This window comes from Acromyrmex echinatior, chromosome 4 (assembly GCF_024713525.1).
Source record: "Acromyrmex echinatior isolate Ae372 chromosome 4, ASM2471352v2, whole genome shotgun sequence".
NCBI lineage: Eukaryota > Metazoa > Arthropoda > Insecta > Hymenoptera > Formicidae > Acromyrmex > Acromyrmex echinatior.
In genome coordinates, this window is record NC_141855.1 from 1,961,924 (window position 1) to 1,987,355 (window position 25,432).

At 37.9% G+C, this 25,432-nt stretch overlaps 1 protein-coding gene across 2 annotated transcripts in view; it reads right to left on the reverse strand.

Annotated features, from left to right (window-relative positions):
* Positions 1-5,188: 5,188 nt before the first annotated feature.
* The window catches only part of sm (heterogeneous nuclear ribonucleoprotein L), a 168,297-nt gene continuing 148,053 nt past the window's right edge, over positions 5,189-25,432 (reverse strand). For both annotated transcript variants that reach the window (XM_011058494.2, XM_011058493.2), the window contains 4 exons: positions 23,668-23,966; positions 22,124-22,347; positions 18,098-18,357; positions 5,189-17,411 (listed from right to left, as the gene is read on the reverse strand). In XM_011058494.2, coding sequence (XP_011056796.1) covers positions 17,272-17,411; positions 18,098-18,357; positions 22,124-22,347; positions 23,668-23,966 — 923 coding nt within the window. In that variant the 3' untranslated portion in view covers positions 5,189-17,271. The remainder of the gene's footprint in view (positions 17,412-18,097; positions 18,358-22,123; positions 22,348-23,667; positions 23,967-25,432) is intronic.

The following is a 25,432-nucleotide window of genomic DNA, read 5'->3' on the forward strand; positions in this document are numbered from 1 at the left end:
TCTTTTTATCGGAGCTGATAATGAAATCTGTAAGTGTTGTATAAACCAGGAATCTTGCATCGCACAAAAACTTTTCTCTGGCGCGGCTTAGCATGTTATTGCATCAAAATCTTCAATTCAATGAGAAATTTCTCATAAGGAAGTATCGCCGAGATTCTCGTGCAGGATGCTAGTAAAGTCTCTACTCTATTTTTCCGAAGCATTATTTTTGGCGCTTATATATTATGTTGTATCTTTTTAAAATTTTAATAAGGCATTATATGTCGTGTTTTATTGGTACACTGAAGAAAATATTAAACTTTAATAAACATTTATTTGAATAGTTCTAAGTAAATATTTACTCATGTAAATATATATTTATTTGATACAAGACATTGATTTAATTTTATTATTATTTTTTTTTTATTGAACAAGTATGTATTTGTTTATTGCAAGTAAATATTTATTTGGTACTAATCAAAAAAATATATATTAAGATTTAGTAAATTTTTCTTTTAGCGTAGAAAATTATTTTTCTTGATATAAATAATTGGAATTGTTTCTTAACGATGTAATTAATTGAAGTAAATAATTTCAGAAAGATTAAAAAAGCTTAAAGCTTCTTCATCGATCTAGGAAGATTTGAGAATCGCGAATTTCTTTAAGTTTTCTTGCAGCGCCGTTCCTGAAAATTTTGCTCTCGCAGGAATTCAAAGATCGATGCTTTCATAAAATAGACAGAGACTTCGCAAGCGCCTCACATTTTTCTACGCAGCGAAAACTTTCGTTCTCGTCGACGAAAGATTCAGGTTTTTTGTAAAGCTGGCGGTTGTACGCGCGTAATGCTCGCGGCCTATCAGAATCCGATGACGTCCTTAAAGATTAATCGCTTTCAGTGAAAGCATCTTTAACCGAGGCGTTCTTTCAAAATGTACTCGTTGCGTCGATGAGAATGATTTACGGGGGAAATAGATCGCATTTGGCGACGACGGTAACTATTGCAACGTCGAAATGGAATTCCGGTGTGCGCGAGTAGATATTAGACTTATATACGATAGCTAAGCTTGGAATCTTCGGGGCGGGATTATCGCAATTTCCGGAGACGCGGTCTTGAAGCGATATCGATGGGATAATTACGTTTTGAAAAAACGCGCTTTATATTTTTACAAGCGTAACATACACATATACATATGTACAAGTACTCGAGACTTACCCAATTAGACTTATACTCATAACTCTTGTAAATATGAAAATACATTACTTACGTCAATTTTTAATGTAACACTTGCCTTTGGTAATTCTTGTTCTCCCCCTTCTTCTTCCCCTCTGCGATCGCTATTACTTTTCGCACATGCGACTTTACAATACACCTTCATTATCCTTTTCGTTCTGTTTGCTAGTACATTTTGTTTGCTACTTTGCTACGTATACATATATATACATATAAATATATAAATATATATATTTTTTTTAATTTAAAACGAGATGTCACGCAGTTGGACTTTCCTTCTACGTGCAAAATGGTTAAAATGGAAGAGGAAACAATCGTTATTAACGTGATAGGAAAAAGGACAGCAAACGAAAGCTGGATTTAGGAGGAAAAGCTCATTTGGCACAGTTCATTGTTGTTCGTCATCGTTTCATGTATTACGACGTTACAAGATGCTCAAGTTCAGAGAGACGTGCGCATGCTCGTGAAATACAAAGGATCTAGCGAAACTACTGCCCTTCTATAAGCATGCAAATCGATCGCATGCCCAAGTAGCTCTATTTCAAGCAACCGATGTGATCTTATCAAGATCGCGTTATTTTTGTTTTTTTTTTGTCAAAGGCCTCGCGACCAACAGAATTCGCCGGCTCGCGCTTTGATTTCACGCGTGGATTCGATCATGCGTATGTGAAGATGTTGGTCCATGTAGTCCGTGTGATCTGTGTGGATGGACAATCGAGCCGCCTGTTTCTCATCGATCTGTGTGTATGTCGATCTTTGTCCGGTGGATATTCTTTTCATCTATGAATCCTGTAACTGTTCAATTCTTTCGTTAGTTTGGGATTGATTTCGTTGCATCGATAAATGGTAACTGCAGACAAATCAGCATACAAATCAACGTGCGCTCGGTTCTTCAATATAAATTGGTTTTTGTGCCTTTAGTTCTTTTCTGAACTTATAAGTACATTGAAAAAAATTTAATAAATTTTAATACATATTTTTTCTGAACAGTACTGACAATAAATAAACATTTACCTACAGTAAATAAATATTTACTCAATAAAGAAATGATATTTAAATCAAATTAATAGTTTTTATATCAAATATATGTTTACATTTAGTAAATATTTACTTAAAACCATTCAAATAAATATTTATTAAAATATAATATTTTTTTTAGTGCATCAAAACCAATTCTAATAAAGAATCACTGAGCACTCATTGAACTGCTTTGTCTATTGAACGCAGCCATTGATGCACAGAAAGAACGATTTTGTTGAAGTATCTAAATATTTAGTTAAATATAGAAAGGAATTTTATTGGACTAACATCAAAATAATTATATGTAAGCACGCTCGAACTGGTTGCATAGAATGTCAAAGCCTTTTGCAACATTATCATCATGCTCAAACTTCTTACGTAATTATTTTGATAGTCAAACATAATTACTTTGATGGTTCAACAAAATTATTTTCAGATCTATATCTAGCTAAATTTTTAGATACTTCATCAAAATTGTTCTTCTCGTGTGTGTTTGCCGTATAAACTCCATTAACATGGAGTTTGATGTCAGACTGTCTCCTTCAGGGGCACAACAAGAAAATATTAGTACGATAGAAAATATATCATCGTTTCATCGCAAAGAAAATCAACGTCAAAAGGGAACTCGACGAGTTAAAATACATAACGCTATCGCGATCGAAAGGGAGGAAAATATAAAAAATTAAAAAAAAAAACCAGGCTCGATCGATTGCGTCATCAAACGGCGTTATTTCGTGCCGGCTTCTCTTTTTTTTTAGAAACATCATTTTCACAGAGATTGAAAATAATCTCTCTTTTCCACGCGCAAAACTTTTTCCCTTTGATATTTTACGTGCCAGCGATCAATTTTCACAGAGTTACAAAGCGCGCCGCGCGTTTCGCACGCGCGTTCGCCGAGTGCGTCGCTCGTTAAATATATCTCTTTAGCACGGGACGACGCATCGCGGTTATCGTTATTCATGCCTGGCGTTCAATCTCTCTGGTCGTGGATATCAAGCAAAATTCGCGAAATTCGAGGCAATCCGATTCGCGGCACGCGTGTCGGGGATAACACGCGCGCGAGGATGCACAAGTGCATGCACGATAACGCGTGCACGAATTTGCGGCAATTATGTCGGCAGTTCGTTCGTTCGTTCGTTCGTTTGTGAAAATCGTGGAGGCGGAGGAGCGCGTGTTTGCACCGCTATATGCGGTGATATACGCGCGTCTTATCGGCTGCAATTTATCGCGACGTTGCATAAACTTTCGCGCCGGTTTTATGTATTCTTGCGGAGAGCTGGACTTTAATTGCGCGGCTCCTCCTGTATTATTTCGCCACGAGCATGATTAATTCGCCACGGTCGCCAAGAACGCGAAAAAAACAAAAAAAAATTAGTCGCTTCAATGTATAGGATATGACGCAGAGATTCGTATCTCGAGTGCTTCAAGCAAGAATATATGCGCTCTTGTAATCGATTTACGGCTCGTATTACGTGATTACTCGTGGAACGTGTATTAATAAAGCGCGAAAATTTTTCCTTACAAAGAGAAAGAGAATCCTTTTGAAATAATTGACAAACGCAAATAATGAGGGAGAAAAAGAAAATTAAGAGAATATAAGAAGACCGAAAAAAAGTGTATCAAATATCGTTATAATTGCAGCGGAAAGATGTAACGAAGAAGATGTAATTTTATTTCAGCCGCGTGAAAAGAAATTCTTGTAAGATCTCAACTCAAAGAAGGAAAAAGTATGTATATATAAATTAACCTGCGATTAAATCTCATTAAACTGGACAATGTCGCATGGATACTTATAAAATATGAGTCTCATATAATAGTATCAAATGGTATATAAAAGAGAAACAAAATGTGCAAAGCATGCAGTTATTTCTTTAAACATGATGAAATTATGTTGCACGCGAGATCATATAATATATTATTGAAGTATACAGTAAAATATAAAAATTATTTTGCTGGAAAATAATGCAAGATGTATAATATAATAATACCCGATATATCTCATTCGCCACCGACTTTTCTGGAGAACGATCACTGTTTTTTGTAACAATCGCAATTACACAATCGTCGCAAAATGTATTTCTGTACGTATAATAGTAGTATAATTGGAGCGAATGAATGAATATCAAAAAGTGAGTCGAATTAAGATTAAAAAAACTCGCGTTGAAAATATATATATCTCCGAAATATATACGTATATACAGTAGAAGGGTAATAGGAGTGAATTGCTTGGCGACCGGCAAAGTTAGTGAAATGAGTCAAGATATGTTAAGCCAATAAAGTGAGTCCTTTAAATTTTAATGTGATTTATCCAAAAAGCCTATTCAGCTAATATTTCAGAATTAGCATCATTAACTTTAAGCAGAACTTGCTCTCGCAAAATTTCAGATTTAAAGATATTTACTGCCAAATCCGGGGCCAAATCAATATTTTTAAAAATTCCGAGGAAAAGAAATTTCTTGTAGAAACGCTTGATATTAAAAAGTTAGAGAATAAAGGAAGAAATTTGATTAAAATGTTTCCTAAAAAAACACAATTTCAAAGATTAAAGATCCTGGTACACAAAAGGAAGTGCGATAGATCTTTGGATCGTTATACACAATAGGACATAGTCCGTAAACTAATCTATTTATTCGAAAAAGTGTGGTGCATCTCTTGTATTCGTTAATATTTCCTCATAATCTGTTATTAAAAATTGTCGGCATCAAAATTACTTTCTGCTAACTATTTATGTTGTGTAGTTGCGAAATAATAAAATGAAAGATTAAAAGGTCGGGTATATAAAACTCAGGTAGCTGACGTTATTGTTATTTCGACGTCAAAATGTCATTTGTGACGACATTTTGATACCAAAATGACAACAAACGACGTTAGCTTCCTACCTTTAAAATTGATTGTTCTGTTTCGAGTTATCGATATTATGCCATGGTATATGGTGTGGGTGTCAATGAATCGAGTCGCTGACGCTGGATATATATATATTGAGTAGTATATGTTTTAATGATGTGACTTCATAATATGTCAATATGCACAGGTTAATATTCTTGTCATTATAATCGACGTGTTACAGTGTGTAATGTGATACGATAGTAATCGGTTAATAGTAACCACTTCTTTTTCTTTTTTCTCGCGTATATAATTAAGAACTTAAAATAAACTCTAAAGAATAAACTACATCACTATCGGCTAGCGACTATTTAGCGATAATAATAGCCTACCATGTCTTTTACTAGCGGCGCTCGATGAGTGTGTATATCGTTTTTTATTATTCTTTCCTCCCTCTTATATTTCTTTTCCCTGTAATCGATCCCCTGTAAATCTGTCGCTTTCAATCCTAAAAGTACCAAGTTCGTAAGCAAAAGTCGTAAGGAAAGTTTCTTCATAACTTGATCTCGATATCACTCGAAACTATTTCGATATTCTTACAGATGCAAACACGTGAGAGCGAATCTCGAATTTTCTAGGGAAAAGACATCTCGCTTCGTCGTAATCTTACTACCGAATGGAAAAAAATATGTTACCTCCTGGTAAAGCAATATGAGAAGAAAAAAAAGTACTTAGTACTTCTAGGATTAATGTTACCGATTCACGCTCGCTGCTTCGCCTCTATCGACCGCTCGAAAATACATCTTCATTACGATTTTCTCAAATGTTTCTTCAACTACCTGAAGAAAATTTGTCTTTCATCCTTCGTTGCGCTTATTGCAAATTACATCGATCTAATAAAAATTCAATTAATAAAAGCCTCTTGAATAAATCCACTAAGATTCGAACTGGTGCGACGAGACTTTGAGTGCATCTAAAGGCTTCAATGCGTGTTTTTTTGCGTGCACGTTTAGCGCTATTATCATGTTAAATACGAATTATTAACATCGAAGGAATTAATCACGTTGAATTATGCCGAAACAAACTGACAAACAGCTTTGTCATCGAACAATAACGACGTGGCTCGACAAGTTTCCAAATTATTGTTCTGAAATTTGTACAAGTGGATGAAAGCGCATCGGTCCGTCGATGGGACAAAGAGCGCGATTACACGGACGATGACACAAATCCGCGATACGACGAGAAGCGGCGTGATCGTTAGTGTGTTCCTCTCGAACAGAGAATTGTGAAGCAGATGATAGTTCTAGACACACATACAGGCGTCCCACATATATTCCTACAGCGTGTACACCGGTGTGATAGTTACATAAGAGTGAGTGAGAAGAGTTTCCTCTCGTATTCGTAGAGATGTAATATAAGTTTATATAATATAGATGTATATGTATAAATATATATATTTTATATATATATATATATATATATATATATATATATATATATATGGATGTGCGTGGGTTGTGGTGGTGGTGGTGGTGGTAGTGGTAGTTGTGGCTGTGCTGTTGTGTTCAGTGTGTGACGGTATAATATGTGTATATATATCTATATCTATATAATTTCTGTTGCGAGCAGAGTTTTGAGTCGCGAAGCTCGTGTACATGCGATTTTGAATGTCGTTCGGCCTTTTCCTTGCTTCCCGCCGGCGGTGAGCGTTAGAAAGGAAGCGCGATGCTCGCCACGCGTTTTTTGCGTCGACGTACCTCTTTGCCGTCTACATTTTTAATATTAATTCCGCTGAGTCGTTCGGCCTTTTTTTTTTCTTTATTTTCTCGAGATGTAGTACATTCGTCACGTGAAGGTGAGTTTTCTGCTTTGTAAAACAGCGGAAGAGGGTAAATCGGATTAAAATTAAAAGTTATTTGATTTGAAGTTATTGAAATGCACGATTCAGTGTGGGATATTCATTCTTATTAAAAGATGATACATAAAAGAATTTATCAACGTAATTCAAATTTTTATAGTAGGTCTTAAATCACATATTAAAAATCAACATTCACAGCTTTATTTGATTTATTTTGAAATATTTATTTCAAAATATTTTGAGAGAATATTATATTTTCATTAAAAGTAATAAAAGACATAATGCGTATTATGTGTTGTATGTGTACGTGTCCACAGGATTTCAAATATATCCCTAAACTTTCAAGATGATTAATTTCAACCCGATTCATTCCTCCATCGAATTCTCGCCAGGCGTTTATCACCCTCACGTGCATATTTTACGCATTTCCGTTTTCATTCTCTCCCTCTCTTCCACAAAAGTAACAACCATTCTCTCTAATGGAGCTATTTCTATTTCTCGATGCACAAAACATGAGCAGAGATCGCACATCCACGTTGTCCGATCGCGTGAAAGAACAAAAGTTTTTATTAGGCTACCTGGGGTTTCAAAGGGAAATCGATTTCCGGGGGCGCGACAGAGTTGACGCGCGTTTCGCGCCCTCCCCCAAAAAAATGACGCTTGGTCGAAAAGGGTTAACAATTCCAGAACTAGATTTCAATACTTTATATTTCATGTCCAGTTTTTTTTTTTTTCTATATATATTCTCATATAGAATCTGTAGATATACATTCTTGGCAAATTCGAAAAAACTGATTCCAAAATAGGAACAGATCATTGTGCGAACTATGTATACAGGGTGCAATTTGTGAGAAACACACGTGTCGTGTCGTGTTCTGCTCGATACTATACATATCTCTTTCTGTATTTTTTTTTGTTCTTATTATCCTTCGTCTTTCCGTATTGCCTGAATTCCGTATTTGCTTTTCATTCTCCCTCTTTCGTTCGCTTCCGTTTTTCCTTCCGTTTCGGCATTTCTTTTTCATCTGAACGGTGGTACATTTGATAGGGTGCACAGGGCTGCTAGGCACAGATAATTGACTCGCAAATAACTCTTCAAACAACATTAGAGCGTACGACATACAAGTATTAATATACACATTACATCGTTATTTTTTTGTTTTCGTTTTTAGGAGCAACCATATTTTTGGAGCGTGTTCCGTGTGTCTGAAAGTGTACGTATCTCTATTTGCGTACAAGTGCCGACATGTTGCCCGATGCGAGATGCTCTGTCACGTTTCGGAACGTGTGCTCCTCCAAGTTTATTTTTTTTTTCGGTGATCGATATATGCCAGATTAGAATTTAAATGTCACAATTCGATTAAATAAAATACTTTTTGAATATTTTATTAGATTTTTGTCTTGCGTGTCAAGTACCAATAAATAAAGCGATACATCGAGTATATATACGGATAACTCAAACCGTATCTTTCACCGTAAAATTCCTGCGTATATACATGGCAACCGGTAAAAGAAGAAATTGAAGATAAAAATCCAGATCTATATTCTCATAATACTTTTATATAGCGAGAACCTCCTTATCGAAAGTGAAAGAGATATTCTTATACGTGATAAGAACACGTCCATCAGGCACCATTATTGCACGTTATTGTACCTCTCGAGCATGAGTGTGTACGTGTCTTTTGGTGTGAATAGATCGTTTTCCACGACGTGGCTTACGATAGCTACGGCGCGCTGCGGCATGACAGGCTATTATGGACGGTCAATGCTTGATTGACGTGACCGAACTCAAAATTATGGCTAATAAATGGAATATCGTATGACGACAGGAACGTTCCTTGAATGAGCAAATCGAATCTAGCTGGAGAACCGATACGCTGCGAAATTCTGTCTCGGCTTGCCTTGATTCTCGCGATCGCCTTTCCGTGTCGGACTTAATTAATTTAATTAATTAAACGCAAGCTTTCCGGAACAGGAGTTTGCAAACTTGTTTAATCTAAGTCTCCTGCATCCGTACTAATTTCTGTGGTTTCCTCGGATGCAATAATAGTGCGACCTGTACTGTGCCAATTGACGGAGCAAATGAATAAGGGAGTTAGTTACGAAATTTAAAATTCAATCAGTAATCACAGTAGCATAACTCGGTTTTCTATGCGAGTTGTTTCATATAGACAATTTTCTTTTGAACACTTCGACGTTTAACACACACACGTGATATAAATACTAAAAAGGAAAAGATTAATTCTAATCTCTGACATATGATTTAGCGCGAATTATAATCCGCCTTGCGTTAGCAATCATAAGATCACTTGATTGTTTCTCGTCCAATTGAAACGCGTCAGAATTTTAAAAGCTTGTCGCGAAAAAAATTCGACGAAAAGTGATACTTATTGTTTGATGAAACAATAAGTTATACATTTGAAGCGTTTACGATGCAGAGAGAAATATCTTCTGTTAAATAAAAACATCGCTTGTCTTCCGCGATGTGATCTAAAGTTAAAATTAATTAAATGTCAGACAAGTCAGCGGTGTTATGTGCGATCGATCTAACGGACGTGAATTGCGATCTCAGCATTGGCGATCCAGCGTGGACTATCTTGACGCAGCGGCTGTTGTTTTCGTGTTTTCCCCGTTGTGGTGTGAACTGGTGTCGTGTGCGAGTGGATGCGTGTGTATATGCTGGTGATGCACATGATCGATGCGTTATAATAATGTGTATACGTGTACACAGTCAACAAATCTTATTACATCTAATTTGTCTTTTTTTCACGCAGCGATGGGAAGACAGAGCTTAGAGACCCTTCCGGCTCCGATGTACAATAACGAGGTGGGGAAAGTCGAATGGAAACAGGTAAAAAGGGTGTACAGGATAAAGGGCGCGAAAGAAAGGGTGGAGTAGGGAGTAATAAGGGACAAAGTGATCGATAATCGGCGTGCCTCTAAATTTTCATTTGGGACATCGAAAGGTAGAAAGGAGGACGAAGGGACACACCGAGGGGGGAGGGGGGGGGGAGAAAGGGACATTTAGAAACATTGATATGGCGCATGGTAGTGCTCGGGGTGTCTAAAACCTGATATGTAGGAGCAGGTATATGTCACCGGTAATACTTGGGTTCGTTGGGGATCGCTAGAAAGGCTACACTGCGCTTTGGTTTGTTTCGTACGATCTGTAGTGTGTCCGAAGATCCGGTTTAAAAAACGGACACTTTATAGATTGTGTTGATTAAAATAAAATGTGTATATACATTCAATTAAAATGAAGTCGCCGGATTATAAGACTGTCGCAGTAGAAACGATTTTGCACGCCATTTTTCTGACGTATTTTAAAAGATAATACAATTAATTGAATTAATTAAAAAAAAAAGAACTTTAAAATTCTGCTTTCTATTAATTTTGATTTCATTAATCCATCCACTAATTTAATCATGCGGATTAATTAAATTAACGTGAATAATTTTTTCTTTCACGAGCTTGTCTTCTTAATTTTGCGGACTATAATAATATTTAGAATTTAGACTATCAAGTGAGACTGATCTTCTTACTTTAATCGATAAGTTTGCAAAATTTTAACGCTCACTAAAATTTGCAAACAAAACAAATTCGATCTAGAGGAGCTAGCAGAACTCTTTCTTCGTGTACAAAAGAAATCAAAGCGCACCGGTATTAATACCCTTTCGCAATACCATTAATTAATAACAATATTAACGATATGTACCTACGCTGCATTAACTACCTAAGTATCTAACTAACGAGCATTAACCTAACGCCTTAAACGCAACGTCCATTTAACATACTTATTCAGCCTCGGCTCTCGCAACGCGGCCGAGGGCTATAAATAATCATAACACTAATAATAAAGGTAATGATAATTACATTATCGAGATAATTAATCGATTGAATTTCTCATGCGATTGCAAATATATACATATAGATGGGATATGTATTATTAAGATCTAGAACCAGTTATTATCCATAGCTTGCTCTCAAAAGTTACAATTAATTATCGACACAGATGGCTTCATTTTTACAACCTCGAGTTCGGTGTGAGTGTGTATGTATGTATGCGTGTACGCACGTGTATCTGTGTGAAATAACGTGTAGTCGTGCTTACATACACAGTGCTATGTATATCTCTCTACCTGGAATACTGTACCGTTTACAGGATCACTACGGGCTACCAAATTATAATTTGATTTTGTACACGTTTAGAACCTGTTCACCAGAAGATGTCCGCGAGATCTATCCCGCACTATCGTATTTACGCAATTTTTATTTACTCCACGATTAATGCATCGATTACACGTTCCTCGTCCACAGGTGTTTCATTTCATTAGATTCACTATGTAAGCGTGACACTTAGCGCGAGAGAGAGAGTACGCGAACTTACTTGTAGGGGGGTCCTCTTCGTACAAAAAAAAAAAAAAAAAAAAAAAACAAGAGTAAGCTATGTACATCCATTCGCCCATTGGAAAGAGACGCGCGATTAATCTTACATCGTAAACGTGTGTCTTTTCTATGTCTATCTAATGCTACCCCTCCCCTCTTTCAGCCTTTAACTGCAACGGCAGGCTCCCGAGGATTACATTTAGAATGTTATTTGAGTTAAAATTTCTTGTGACCTACTCCGCTTCGATCAATCAGACGTATCCCTTACAGTGACAGCAATATTTTGTTTCCTTCCTTTTAACGTAAGCACCGTAAACAGATTTAATCCCGTTAAGGAACGTTTGTCTCTATTGTCATTTGCCCATCGCGATCCGGCAGGATTAAATCTCTCAACTGATGACTATGCGAAAATGCGAACCCTGGTGTTACACGTTACAGAACGACCAAATATCTTCACTTTGCCGTCCGTGGACACATCTGTCGTCATTTCCCCGATCGTAACTCCTTCGATACGGCGCGCAATTACGGTACAGTAAAATCCCCCGGGAATTCTGCGGCATCAGTTCTGTAACACCGACGTAGATGTTCCAGTCGAGGGTTGATATGCAAGCCATGAGTTTCTCGCCCCATTTTCACGTGAGGCTCGTCATCTTCTGATGCACAGTACTCGAAATAATATATATATATATATATATATATATATATATATATATGTATATATATATATATATAATATATTCGTTTAATTTTATATTATGTATCTCTTTAGACTTAACCCCTTTCCATCTGATCAATCATTATTGCAACGGAAGCAAACGGTTATTCTTAGGAAATTTTCTGCCAACTACGATATTAACTACGTCTTTTTGCTCTCTCATCTTTGACCTAATCTATAGCTCTCGTTTATATCTAATGAATATCTAATCATCAGCCTCGTTTATAAATCTCCAAGTCTAGGACCCGGTCTGCGGTTCTTGGTTTTTCTTTATTTTGCATTCTGTTCCAATGATGCTTGGCGTATGTACGTGGAAAAGGATTAAATATAAAGGTCGGTGATGGGGAAGGGGGGGAGGAAGGGACACACCTGAAACTCCATCCCCGTTTGCGCGTTTTCGCGCCGGATCGAAAATGCGGCGACCGGGACGAGTGTGTATTAAGCGAGCGTTCGTTGTAAATATGTTCTACGTACGTTTCTTGCTTTACCGGAGTCTTAGCGCGCGGGTAAAGTGTCAGAAAATAAGCGATAGTCTGGTTGTACGTGCTCGATCTCTCGATTTAACGAGCGCTTCTTAAGACGCGCTCGCTCGGAGCAAAATTTTCATGAAAGTGTCGCTCCGTCGAGATGTCGCACAAAGCGAGACACTTCTGCTATACAATTTCTTGAAAATGAAAACATGTTTTCCCTCTTTCTTTCTCTTTTCTAAAGAAAGAGTAAGCTGGAAATACGTCTACTTATATCTGTTGGAAAAACGACGATTAGTTTTATATTCTCTCTTCTAGCTTTTATCATTAATTTATTACGTGTAAATGAAGAAATAAAGATAAATAAAGATAATAGATAAAAAAAGCAAGTAAAAGTATTGATAAATTCGATTAATAAGAATTGATTGATTTATGATGAGTGATTTACATTTAAGACAAATTTCTTTAGGAGAGGTTGAGAAAGATTTCATAAATTGACTTTTTCTAAAATATGCGAAGTTGGAATCAAAAATGAATTTCTTAATTAGAAATGCAGTCTTGAGAAATTATATGACAGAATATTTCATCTCGAATATCCATCGAACGAGTATCGAGTACGCAGCAACATACACTCTTGATTTAAACGCCGTACTCCGCATCACATAAATATATATATATATATTTTTTATATATATTTATCTACAAAACTGTATGATATGGTTACACGTCCTAAACTGCTTAGAATCTAATTTGCCTTATGTCTTAGGTCCTGTTTTACTAAATCAAAATTTCGAAGGGCTCCTCGGATAAAACGTGATGTTTACTCTCTATGGGCGACCTAAATTTTACACATATAATTACAGAATAATAATATTAATAATAATAAAAATATAAGAATGTGATGTAAAACCATTTTTCACTTCTCCCCCGGAGAGGAATATCTCCCGAAATAAAATAATCTATATATCGTTGGAGACACAAACGCAACCGTGAGTCCAAGTGTGATAATGAAACGACGAACGCGACGTGCGGTGAAGCGGCGCGCATAGCTTTAGCTTAGTACCTCTTGTTTTATTCATTGTTTTTTTTTTTGCTTTCGCATTCACGCGTTTCTCCCCGCGTCGATACGTCGTCCCTTATATGATCAATAATACGGTCTCAGCATCCTCCTCTTCGCCGTTGGCGATCGTCACGGGCGATGCTTGTCCCCGTAGGCGATCACTCGGCCAAAGCCCTTTTTTAAAACGGTACACACAACTTATCCCCTAGTCGTATTATAACAAATATTGCCTCGAATATAAACTTTGCATCTTATTTAAATTATATCTCATTTGCATTAGGTCTCTCTTTCTCTTTCTATCTCTCCCACTCTTTCACTCCCTCTCTCTCTCTCTCTCTCTCTCTCTCTCTCTCTCTCTCTCTCTCTCTCTCTCTCTCTCTCTCTCTCTCTCTTACGGACAATGGACAACGGCGGGTATTGATATTCACGCATCTCTCAAGGGCGCGCGCGTTTCGGCCCTTATTATCTTACGTTACGTATGGCCGAGAAGTCAAAGAGTCTATTTATTTTAGTTTAGTAATAGAATCGTTTGGTTCGCTTCGCAAAATTTGTTCGGAGATCTAAAACCATTCTTATAAAAACGCCCCTCGGCCCGACAAAATATTACCGAGGGACACTAATATATTGTGTGTGTGTCGTCGACGTTCATTGTTCTTTATTATCATGTGTATGTGTTTTTTATTCTTCTTTATTTTGCTTCGATATATAAAATTCTCAATTCGCAGTCCGCAATCTGATCAAAAGTGTACGAGTGCCACGCGGCGCTTTTATTCGAGCGTGCGAGCACCGATACGTCGTCTCGTCGCAACCTGAACACTACAGCTTCAAGTGGGAAGGGAGGGAAGATGGACCGGGGATTCCTTCGTTTATTCGATTTGAGAAGCGGAGATGTATGTGAGGATAGTGGAAACGATTTAATCCTCTTAATTGATAGCAGTCTACACGATTTTATAATGTTTAGGACCCGCGAAAAGCCTCGCACAAAAGAGAATCGAAGAGCAGTTGAAAGACTTGCATTGCCACTCAGTAAAAAGTCAGTAACATGACGAACAGTTACGTCACGTAACGTTCGACCGTGGGATTAACTCTTATCCGGGTAACCGCAGTCAACATAATTACATTCTCGCGCGAGTGATTTTTTTTCCGCAATGAAAATCAATATTCTTTTCTTCGACTGAAAATGTCATTTATAAAAAATAGTGATGTTTTATTTTTCTTCTGTTTAAATTATAAATTCTGAAGCTATAACGCAACAAAGTTTAAGTTCGAAAGAATATATGAATGCATATATATATATATATATATATAATTTTATGTAACAATTATTGACAAATAATATATAATAATTGTTGTTAAATTGTTTTTATTTTCAATGTATTTTATGATACGGAGCAAAACGCAATCGCATCATAATTAAAATAAAATTTGCGATTAGATTTGGTAATCTAAATAATTATTTGGTACAATAACATGGTAACCCACAAAGCAAAAGTAATGTAAGCTTAAATTCGATTATGGCCCCCAATTAAAAAGTTCTTCAGTAACAGTAGATTAAAGAGTAAGTTCAAAAATTGCAGAGAGAGGATAACTATATGCACAGTTGCTTTATGTGGATTACAATGTTGTTGCAGCAAACCTTGCATTGAATGAAATATCGTTACGTTAATCTGTCAAAGAGTTCTAATGAGAAATTATTATCTGAATTACAAAATCAGGTTATCCGGATGAGTGTTAAAATATTAACGTTAATGTAAAAAACGGATGTACAGTAAATGGTGAGAAAAATATTGCCGCACGACACTTGTCGCGGGCCGATAGCTTATCACGACGATAGAGCAGCGCGTTATCAGTGACACTCAAAGCGGATTGGCTGCGTTCTCGCAGGTCGCGCAGTTTTCGGAGCACGATTGATTCAGATCATTCCTCTGAACACTCCCCTAAAATTCTATTCCCGTGTTTAATAAGTGGTCGCTGAGAAATCTCCGGTTCGTTTATTGGATCCCACAGAGTATGGTCGTCGAGGAGCGCGTGGCTCGGCTTCAGAATAAATGTCGTGACGTCGTGCACGCGCGCGACGCCGTGAGTTTGGGTGAGTCGATCGTGAGACGCGAGCGAACGAACGAGAGAGCGTCTCGTCGCGGTCGTGAGAACGCCGAGACGCCAAATACACGTCCGGGCTTCGCGGAAGCAGCGCCCACCTGTCTGCTTCGCGAGCAACCACGAGAGATTCCGCACTTTTCGCACTCGGCACGGCTTTCAGTTTCCACGAATCGCGTTCTTCCGAGAGGATTTTCTCGATCTTCTCAGTTGCCCCCTCTTCTGAGAGGTTCGATCCTCCTTGGGCGATTCCTCTTCCGAAGAAGTTGAACCTCGAGCTGTTCTGCTACCACCAAAGAAATCTATAGAGTGGTACCTTTTTAATGGCCATCAGGAAATGGATTCCATCTTGTTTCAGTCATTCTACGAAGGCTCTATCACCTCTTCCTTTTCTGATAGATCGATATTTTTAACTCTCTTCCGAGAGATGTCTTCAAACTTTCTTGAACGATTTCTCTTTCGAAGAAACTAAACTTCCTGCGAGCTGCCTCTTTTCTAAGACAGCTTTACTATCGTCGAGCCATTCCCATCTCTTTCGATCCATCTCTCTCTTAGCTAATGGAATATTACCTTCTTCTCTCATCCAACAAGTTTCTATCCTTCTCAGATTGTTTTTTTTTTGGATCATTATTTTTGTAAGAAGGTTTCACAGCCTTGCTCGAGACGGTTCTCATTTTTTCAAATTCCTCAGTATCGGTGCCGAATCGTCGAGTAAGAAGTTTCTACGAAAATCGCGTGCATGGTTCCTCGTGAAACGTACCGATTTACTTCCAAGCCCTTTGATATGTATGTGCGTCGGAGGCTGCTAGTCTCCGAGCTATTTACAGGAGTCTCCAAAATTGGAACGTGGTGTGTACGTATCATCCATCTCGCCCTTCCCCGCGAGACGTCACGAAAATCGTGACCAGCCGGCCGCGAAGGATTCCTTGCGACTTCAACAGTACCTATTCCGATGTTCCCTCCGACGTGTCGTTGCACTTGTACCCCACCTCTCGTCGGACGCCAAGTTCCGTGTCCGACCCGCGTTGACAACGTGTCTCTAGTGGAACATGGTACTATTAGGCATCAAGTTACACACTATACCATCAGAAACTTTTCTAAGCCTTCGACCACGACGGGACGAAGACTTTGAGAGCATATCCAAGAATACATGCGACCCTTTCCAAACGATAGACCTCGACGGACAGCTACGACTGGTTGTCTCACCGTCTGTTGCCTTCGATCAAAAATAAACGACATCGCGACGTGCGTTTCCTTTTCGCTGCGGGGATGATGTGTCTCGATTATCTTTCACATTTTTGGAGAGTCCATTCTCGGCCGATCTCGCGTGCGTTCGTCTCACCCACTTGATGTGTGGGGCCCGCCGTATTAGTAGGGCCAGAAGGTAGGCAATGGAGGCGGGGGTGGTGGTGGTACGGTTGGATAGAGGGTCGGGGTGGCTATTAGGAGACAGGTGGGTGGCGGCAGAGGTGGTGGTACTGGTGGCGGCGGCGGTAGGACTGGAGACAGCGTTATCGCTGCGGCTGCGGGGTGCAGGGCCGTGCCCGCCGTCGCGGGGGCACACAACGGGTGCAGGGCGGCGAGTGAGGGGCGCTGGCGCTGACGCTGACGCTGCTGGCCCTGGACCTCGCCGTTCTATTCCGAGTCCTGCTGCATTTTGGCGTGGCCATTACCAGCGGAATTGCTCGACACGCTGCCGCTGCTGGGCGGGAAGCTCGTGGGTATGGTGCGCGACGACGAGAAACAGAGCTTCATGATGTAGGGGAACTTGCCGTCTGTAACAGATAAACACGGCGAGGGGACCGCCTTGTAATATCTTGCTGCCGAACTCGCTAGCGAAGGGACTGTCGAGTCGACAAGATCGCTCGTGTCAAACGACGTTCCTTTCAAGTTCCTGGAGTTTGACAGCTTTCGCTAGCTGGAGGATTGGAGAAAACCAGAGCTTTAGATGAGCTATGTTTTGTGACCCTATTCATTAATTATCACGATGTTGCTGACAATCTTGACTATCATCTCTGGCTATCATTTATTTTTCTAAGAGATTGATTAGAGAGTTAAACATTTCGAGAACAATAAACTGATACATATGATACATATAAAAAAATTTTCTTAAAATCAAATACTTATTGATCCCTTCCGAACGTTTCAACAATTTTTATGTCCATAGTAATCCGTTCCCTTAGCTTTACTTTTCGATATAAAACCGATCGTGTCAAAAATCGTGGAAGAGAAATGTAAATGGAAGCTAAACGAATTTCTATGGCACGAAGAGAATCGTAAACCTGAACGAGGGAAGTGAAATCCGAATCCAAATCGGACGAATAAGCGATAAAGTCGCATCGAGACCAACTGCGGGATATCATAATCGCGTAAAATTCTCACGACCACTATCTCGCCAAGAAACGCTGCGCGAGAGAAATCTAAGTTTTACGATCGTGCGCGATCATATGTCGATACTTACTGCTGTTCTCGAGCGCCGTATGATTGCATTCCATGATAGCGGCCACCGCGATACCGACACTGCTGAACTCAATTAGACCGGACGACGATCGTTCAGACTTGAGAGGGAACAATTTGATCGTCGTCGGCGCCTCGATGCCGCGCTCTACAAATACGCGATTCACTGTTTCTTCGGTTAGATCCGGTGGAGTGTTGAAGAAGTGAACTATCTTCGATGGTGGTTGTATTCTGTTCTTATTGGCCATCGCGGGATTCAGGAATCTGCAACGATACATTGAAAATCGGATATTGTAGACTTCAGTGAAAAAAGCATATATCGAATAATTACGTTTGTTCGTAACATAGTACATTCAGCATTTATCTATTCATAATTATTCATAATAATTGTGCAAGAAACTATTACGTATTTTTTTGGCTGATATATTTTCTAGACTAACGAAAAAAGATCCTTGGAAAAATTATTCAAAAAATTACGTATCTTTGGAAATACATAAAAGAAAATACACAATAGTGGAAAATACATAAAAGATATCCTGATTTTATATGCTATTTTCTTAGCTACCGAATGCATTCCATATATACAATAAATTCTTAGAAGTTGATTTTTCGTTTTTGTTTTATTCGCTCATAAAAGGAAGTAAAACAAAATTTCATTATAGAGAAAAAAAAATTTTTTTATAAAATTTATCTATTTTTTATTTGGTATTAAAAAATTTATTAAACTGTTTATTGAATTTATTTATTTTAATTATTTATTTTAAAAAACTTATCAATTGTTTAAAGAATTAAAAAATATGTAAACAAAAGCAGGATCAATTTCAGAAATTAATTGTAATCCTTTTAATGCGAATTCAAACAACAAAAAATAGCGTGTTATATTTCAGGACATTATATATTGTCAACATTTCATAACTTATTGAATTTCTGAGTTGCAAATTTTTTTTGTAAGTCTGTCAATTGGAAATATCGTTAATAAAAACTGAATAAAAAAAATTATCATCATAGCCAATATATGTCAGTCGATTCGTTCATCAGTTTTTAAAAAAGAGAGTAAACGCATTTAATATTTTCGTTGAATTTTTACGATGATTGAATGAATAGATACGTTAAATTTGGAGTATTTCTAAATTCTAAAAAGAAAATTTACTCAATTTCATTTATTAATATTGTCAATGTACAACAGTTTATGACTGAAACAATATAAACTTTTGCAATATTAATAAATAAAATTAATTAAACTTTCTTTTTAGAATTTATATACAAAAGTTTGTACTTTTTCAATTATAAATTTTATTAGTATACGAAATAAAATTTAATATTAAGACAATATAAAACTTTATATATTTACAATATTATTAAATAAAGGTAATTAAATTTTCTTTCAAAAATAAAAATTAATATTTTCAATAAATTACATCTGTAAAGAATCGTAATTTTATTTAAATATTACAGAATGCTCACAACTTGTAAGCGGCAATGGTACTTCATCATTCAAAGAATTTTGAACTAAATAAAATATATATACATATATATCAGAGTATTACGAGACTTGCAAAAAGCTGCAAACGGACAGTTTCATCATCTCGAAACACAAAGAAGTATTATCGGAAAAAAATTAAAGAATATCGTAATGTTGCTCTTTATTCCTTCTCTCTTCGTGGACAGCTTTGATGAAGCCTCGAGGGGAATATGCCTGGCTCCGATGTGGAATTGCTCTCTTTTACGTTCCGTGCAATATCGCAGTCTTATTCTTAAAAATGTCAGCTTACAGTCCTAGGCCCTCAATTACGTGGGGGAAAGCGGATTTCCACAACGGAGGAGGAAAATGTCCTGCGGAGAACATTTCTGGCGCACAGTTTGTCTTTTGCGAGCTTTGGGAAACTTCTTGTGATTGACTTCTTGCAATCAGAGCTCACGCGCCCAAGGCGGGGACTCGGCTTCCCTACGGGTGATTAAGTTTTTCATCGGTTCAAAACGTTTTGCCGGAAGAGCGCGTTTTTCCCTGCGACTTTACTCCTTAAAAACATGTATCACGCGAAAGTGTGTTTTCTCACTTTGTTTAATTATTCAGTTTAATGAATTACTTTGCCATGAGACATGCTTGAGCAAAATTTAAATAAGCTCTTTCAGGATCACCTTAAATAAATGAGGTGCCAAGACTTAACGAAAAGTTGAAAAAAAAAAAAATTAATAAAATAAAACGAGGAGAAAGAGAATCCACGGGGAAATTTTGAAAATTTTAATTTAAATAAATTGCTTGCAGCACTAACGCGTTCACTGCACAACGCGTTCTATTGTCGAGCAATACTTATTCTTGGACAATGGATATCAAGTAAGAAAGGAGAGTATTCTTTTATAAAACCAGCTGTTAATTAATCCGGTTTTTATTAAAGGTTGAACGTTTGTATTAATTGTATTACTTTAACATATAATACAGTTTATATCACTGTTGAAATGTATAATATTTGTAGATGTATATATTTAATAATTATAAATTTATATTTATTAAAACCTTAAATACATAAGAATTTGTTTAATTCAATCTTGTTATATCACTTTGATACTCGCCGTTTTTTTTTTTTTTTCAAACATATACACAACAAACCAAATTTCTCTTTCCTGATTACGCGACTTTTACGTACAAATGAAAACTTCGTCAGAGACATTTCCGCGCACTTTCCGTAATTCTTGTAGTACAATCGGAAGAGCTGGAACTTAATCGGCGAGCCGGATATCGTCAGGCACGCCCTTTTGAGCGACCGATGGGCGACCAGTGGCACGCTGGTCCAGACGTGAAATCGCGCGGCGGTGTCGTTAGCTCCTATTCAACCTTTAGATTTGATTCTTCCGCTCGAGTGCGTCCGCATCCCGGAGCGTGACTGGGGACAAAACCGTTTCCAACTGGGCAGGGACCACGGAGATTTTCAGCGTTCACCCGGAGCGGAGAGAGATTTAAATCGCGCTCGTTTACGTGTCCTCATTTAATTAGTCTCCCGAGTTTAATCTCGCAGAGTGCCGTCGCAATTTGCCAGATCGCACCGTATGCGTACCATATTCTTCGTTACCGTTCTACTGCCCCATAAGAACCGTGCGAGGGACGACGATGGGAATAGGTCGATAAAGGAGGACCACATTATCGAGACACCCGTACTTTCTAAGATCGACGACTTCAATGTGGAGAGCAGACACATCAATTTATTATAAACCTATCGATACATCTGACAAGAACCTAATCTTGTAAGCCAGGGAGCAAAAAAAGTATTCCGATACATTTCATTCTCTGTAATATGAAAGAATAAGAGGGATGTTTTTTGAAGCTTAATACATTTGTTGCTTAAAGAGAATCTATTAGAAAGAACAATTCTTATTGAATTTCGATGGAATTGACTGAAAAGTTGATATACTGTACACACTGTCCTGATGAAAATGTCATCATGAGCACAACCCCCTATAAATACTTTTCAAAACTGGCTAATATCACAATATTTTATTTTCAACAAATACTATACATACTTTATTATTTGCATATTTTATTCTATGTTTTAAATAAAAAGCGACAACTCGTGGCGTAGTAGTTATAGTTCACTTAAAAACTTTTGATTTAAACACATTGCTTTATTCATAATTACTTTTATTTTTAGGCGCAAAAGGTTTAGCGAAAGTTTTATCAATTACCGACGCTTGTAACAAAATAAGGCGAGGCGTTAAACACGAAGCCGCGATGAATCGTTTTACACCGCGCGAATTTGTCACGCGCGAGTTCGCAAATAAAACGTGCGATTAAATAGCGAGGAAAAGAACAGTCGCCGAGAAAACTTGAACGTGCATCTCCACGACGGAAATTTATATATACTCTTCTCGCGCCCCATATATACATATAAAGGCGAGAAAATAACGCGATGGAGAACGAGAGGAAGATCAAGCGGAGACAAATGGTCTTCAACGTGCGGATACGGGCGAGTTGAGTCGAAAAACGACAGGAGGATAAAGGAGAAGCGAAGAGTTGACGCGCGCGTTAAGGACTCACCTGTTATTCTTGCTTCCCGTGAAGTCCTTGAAGCTTGCTGTCTTGTCGGGTAGAATGTAAGGATTGGTTACGTCCGAGAGGAAGGCCTGCTTTGAGAAACCAAGCTGCAGCCTGCCGTCCGGCCCGATCGTGACGTTGTTCAGGTTCTGCAGACATCGTTCTACGGCTATGCTGTCTCCCATTTGTATCATCGCGCAGCCCTCCTTTGTTTTCAAAAATTTAACCTGCGATAAAGAGACAGAGAGTGCTTGAAGTTTATAGCTCGGATAACAGAAAGTATACAGCGCTCAATGCGGAATGCGTGAAATGACAAATGCGATCGATTCTTTGGGTGTGTTCTTCGGGAGGTGCTATTAGCACTATTTGTGCCATTCTATTTTTACGTTCATTAGACGTAGAATAGAATGATACAAATAGTACTAATAGAATTTCCTTGAACGCACCCTTTGATGATAATTTATTAGAGAATTAGAGACCAGTATTCATAATTGGTTCTTATTTCAAGACGTTAAAGCTATGGTGTACAGAAACATAAGACAATAAGAATGTAAGCGGTAAGTGAATCGGTTAATCGCAATAGAGACGTTAGGCAATAATGTAAGTAGCAGCAAATTCAAAATATTAATTTATTTATGTCTTACTGTTTTAGTTTTTTGTGTATCATAATCAAATAATATTTTAAGGAGCTAATATGGCTCTATGATTAGTTTATGATATCTTAAGACTGTACTTAAGATATCACGATGATCTTAATCCCCTTCGGTGCCTCTCTGGATATGATATATTTCTTTTTTTCTAATACTCTTTCCAATGCTTTTCCATAATTACTTATAACTTTTTTTTATTAATAAAGATACATTTATTTTGTATTGTTTTTTAATGTTCTTAATTCTGACGTTTCAATTGAAAAAGAATGGTTTAAAAATAGATGCATTTTTATAAAAGCAATCGAATTGGGTTGGGTACACATCATATCCAAGTGTGTCATTTCCGTAGTGTGATACCGACGAGTCAAATGTAAGAACCGACTACGAACGGGTCAAAGTAATCGATTGTGTAGCTTTAAAAGAATTCAATGTCCGTCGTGCAATTTACATAAATTTTCTTATAGCTTCAATAATAATTCACCGGCGAGAGTATATTCAACATTTAAATCATTCTCAATGTTTAATCAAAAGCTATGTGTTTAATGAAGGGACCATTTATGATCCGTACAGCAGTAACCGTACGCGGAAATTTGGCTCTTGTTAAATATAAACACGCTCTTGCTAATCCTAGTTAAATGTATAAACGTACGTGGAAACTAGAATCTGTTGGTCGTCGTTAAACGCAGGTACGGTGTCGTGTAAGGGACGTCAATGGTTCTACCGTCAATGGTGTTAACGCGAAGTACTGTAGCGATAATTAAGTCATGCGACCCTTTTGTTCGGTCCTATCAGCTCGTTCCATTTAACGCTCTAAACACTACGGGCGTCGAACACAAAGGTGTTCGGGGGAGAGTTGGTAATACGGGGAGACAAGAGAGCTGAAGATCCGCCACGTACCTTCGTCACATTGCCGTACAGGCAGAACAGATTGAAGAGCTTGTCGGTATTGACTTTATCCGGTTGTAGTCCGTACACCATCATGACCGAGCCTTGCGTGCTGGAGGGCGGCGTTTGGCCCAAGGTGGGCACATAACCCGGCCGAGGTGGTGTGGGATGTAACGGCTCACGGCCACTGAAATCACTCTTGATGCCGTAACGCTCTACGTATGGCTCCGCATACGTCGCTGGTCCGTTGAAGTTCTCCTCGTAACGATCGTGACCAGCACCCGGCGGAAAGGTGACCTGCGGCGTGGAGCCTGAAACCGCAGATGCACACCAAACTACAGATGCGGACGAGCGAGATAAATGACGCGCGCAAAATACCACTGTCGGTGGTTATTCATTGTCAACCGTGACGGTTACGCGCATTCGGCGAAATCAGCACGTCGCGAGGATGTTTCGCGAATTTCGTATTGGGTATTATACACGTTACGACCTTGTTTGAGAACGTGGTACGGTTGCTTAATTCATAATAACTCCGGCTAGCCGGTATTTGATATATGAATTATAAGGAACAGAGTCAATTTACTTTCTCTCTGCTTTACTTGAGTCTTTGGAAAACGATGCTTTATAATTTATATGAATATTGAATAATTTATTAAGTTTTGTAGGACGGTAGAGCCAGTGATGCTAAAACAATGAAAGAAGAAACTATTTCTCTGAACATTCATATTTTGAGGCAAAAAAATACAATAAAATAATAAATCATAATAAATCTTACTCAAAAGCTGTAGTAAGATTTAAAAAAAAAAAACAGATTCGTATTCTATATAAAAATCTATCTTCTATTTTTTATCTCTTTTGTATTATTGTATTTTATTCGCTTTCTTTCTATGAAATATAGATTTTCGAATTGTACAAATTTATGAATAATTTCTTGAGAGCAGATTCTCGCCAAAGATTTTTCCCATTTAAAAAAACTAGTGTTTTGGTCAAACTAATGCTTTTTAAAGAACTGATCTTGATACAAATACAAAGCATTAATTTAATCCAGCACTAGTTTTTCTGCTCTCCAAAACTGTTGATAAATTCGTAGAGTTTGAAAAATCTATGTTTCACAGAAAGAAAGCGAATAAAACAAAATAGACAGAGCGTGAAGAAAACCAAACTGAACAATTCAACCTTCAACTAGAGTAATTCGAGCTGACAGCTCCATTGGAATGGTAATGCAACGCTTTGTCGGCCGCGTGTAGCCAGGTATTAAATGTTGCGACAAATGGTGTCGTTTCAGAATGTTGGAGGACTATTGGGAAAAGTATGTAGCTACGCGGCGGTGAGTTACGATAATGTTTTCCACTATCGGATTACAACTATCGTGCAACGAGAGGCTCATAGAGCGGTTTCGATTGCAGGCTCGCTATGTTACGTACGGTTCATCGATTTCCTGTCAAAATCGCAACGGGATCGCGGTCACCCGGCGTTGACTTACGGCGATAGTATTAGACCGTGCTGTATCGAAGAGGAATTATTTTCCCGAGGTCAATATTAGGTGTTCAACAGTTTAGACGCCGTCTACGGAAGATTGCAGTCCGTCGCCACCATCGCGCCGGCTGCAACAGTTCGAATGCAGGTCGATGCAGCAACAGCGTCACGTGTCACTTATTCGCTTTTGCATTATTAAATTTAGCCCCATATATTTGAGACGAGTGCTCTTTTTTTATGATATTTAATCTCTATTTTACGATGTTACGAGATGTGAAAATTTACATCTCGTAATTATTTA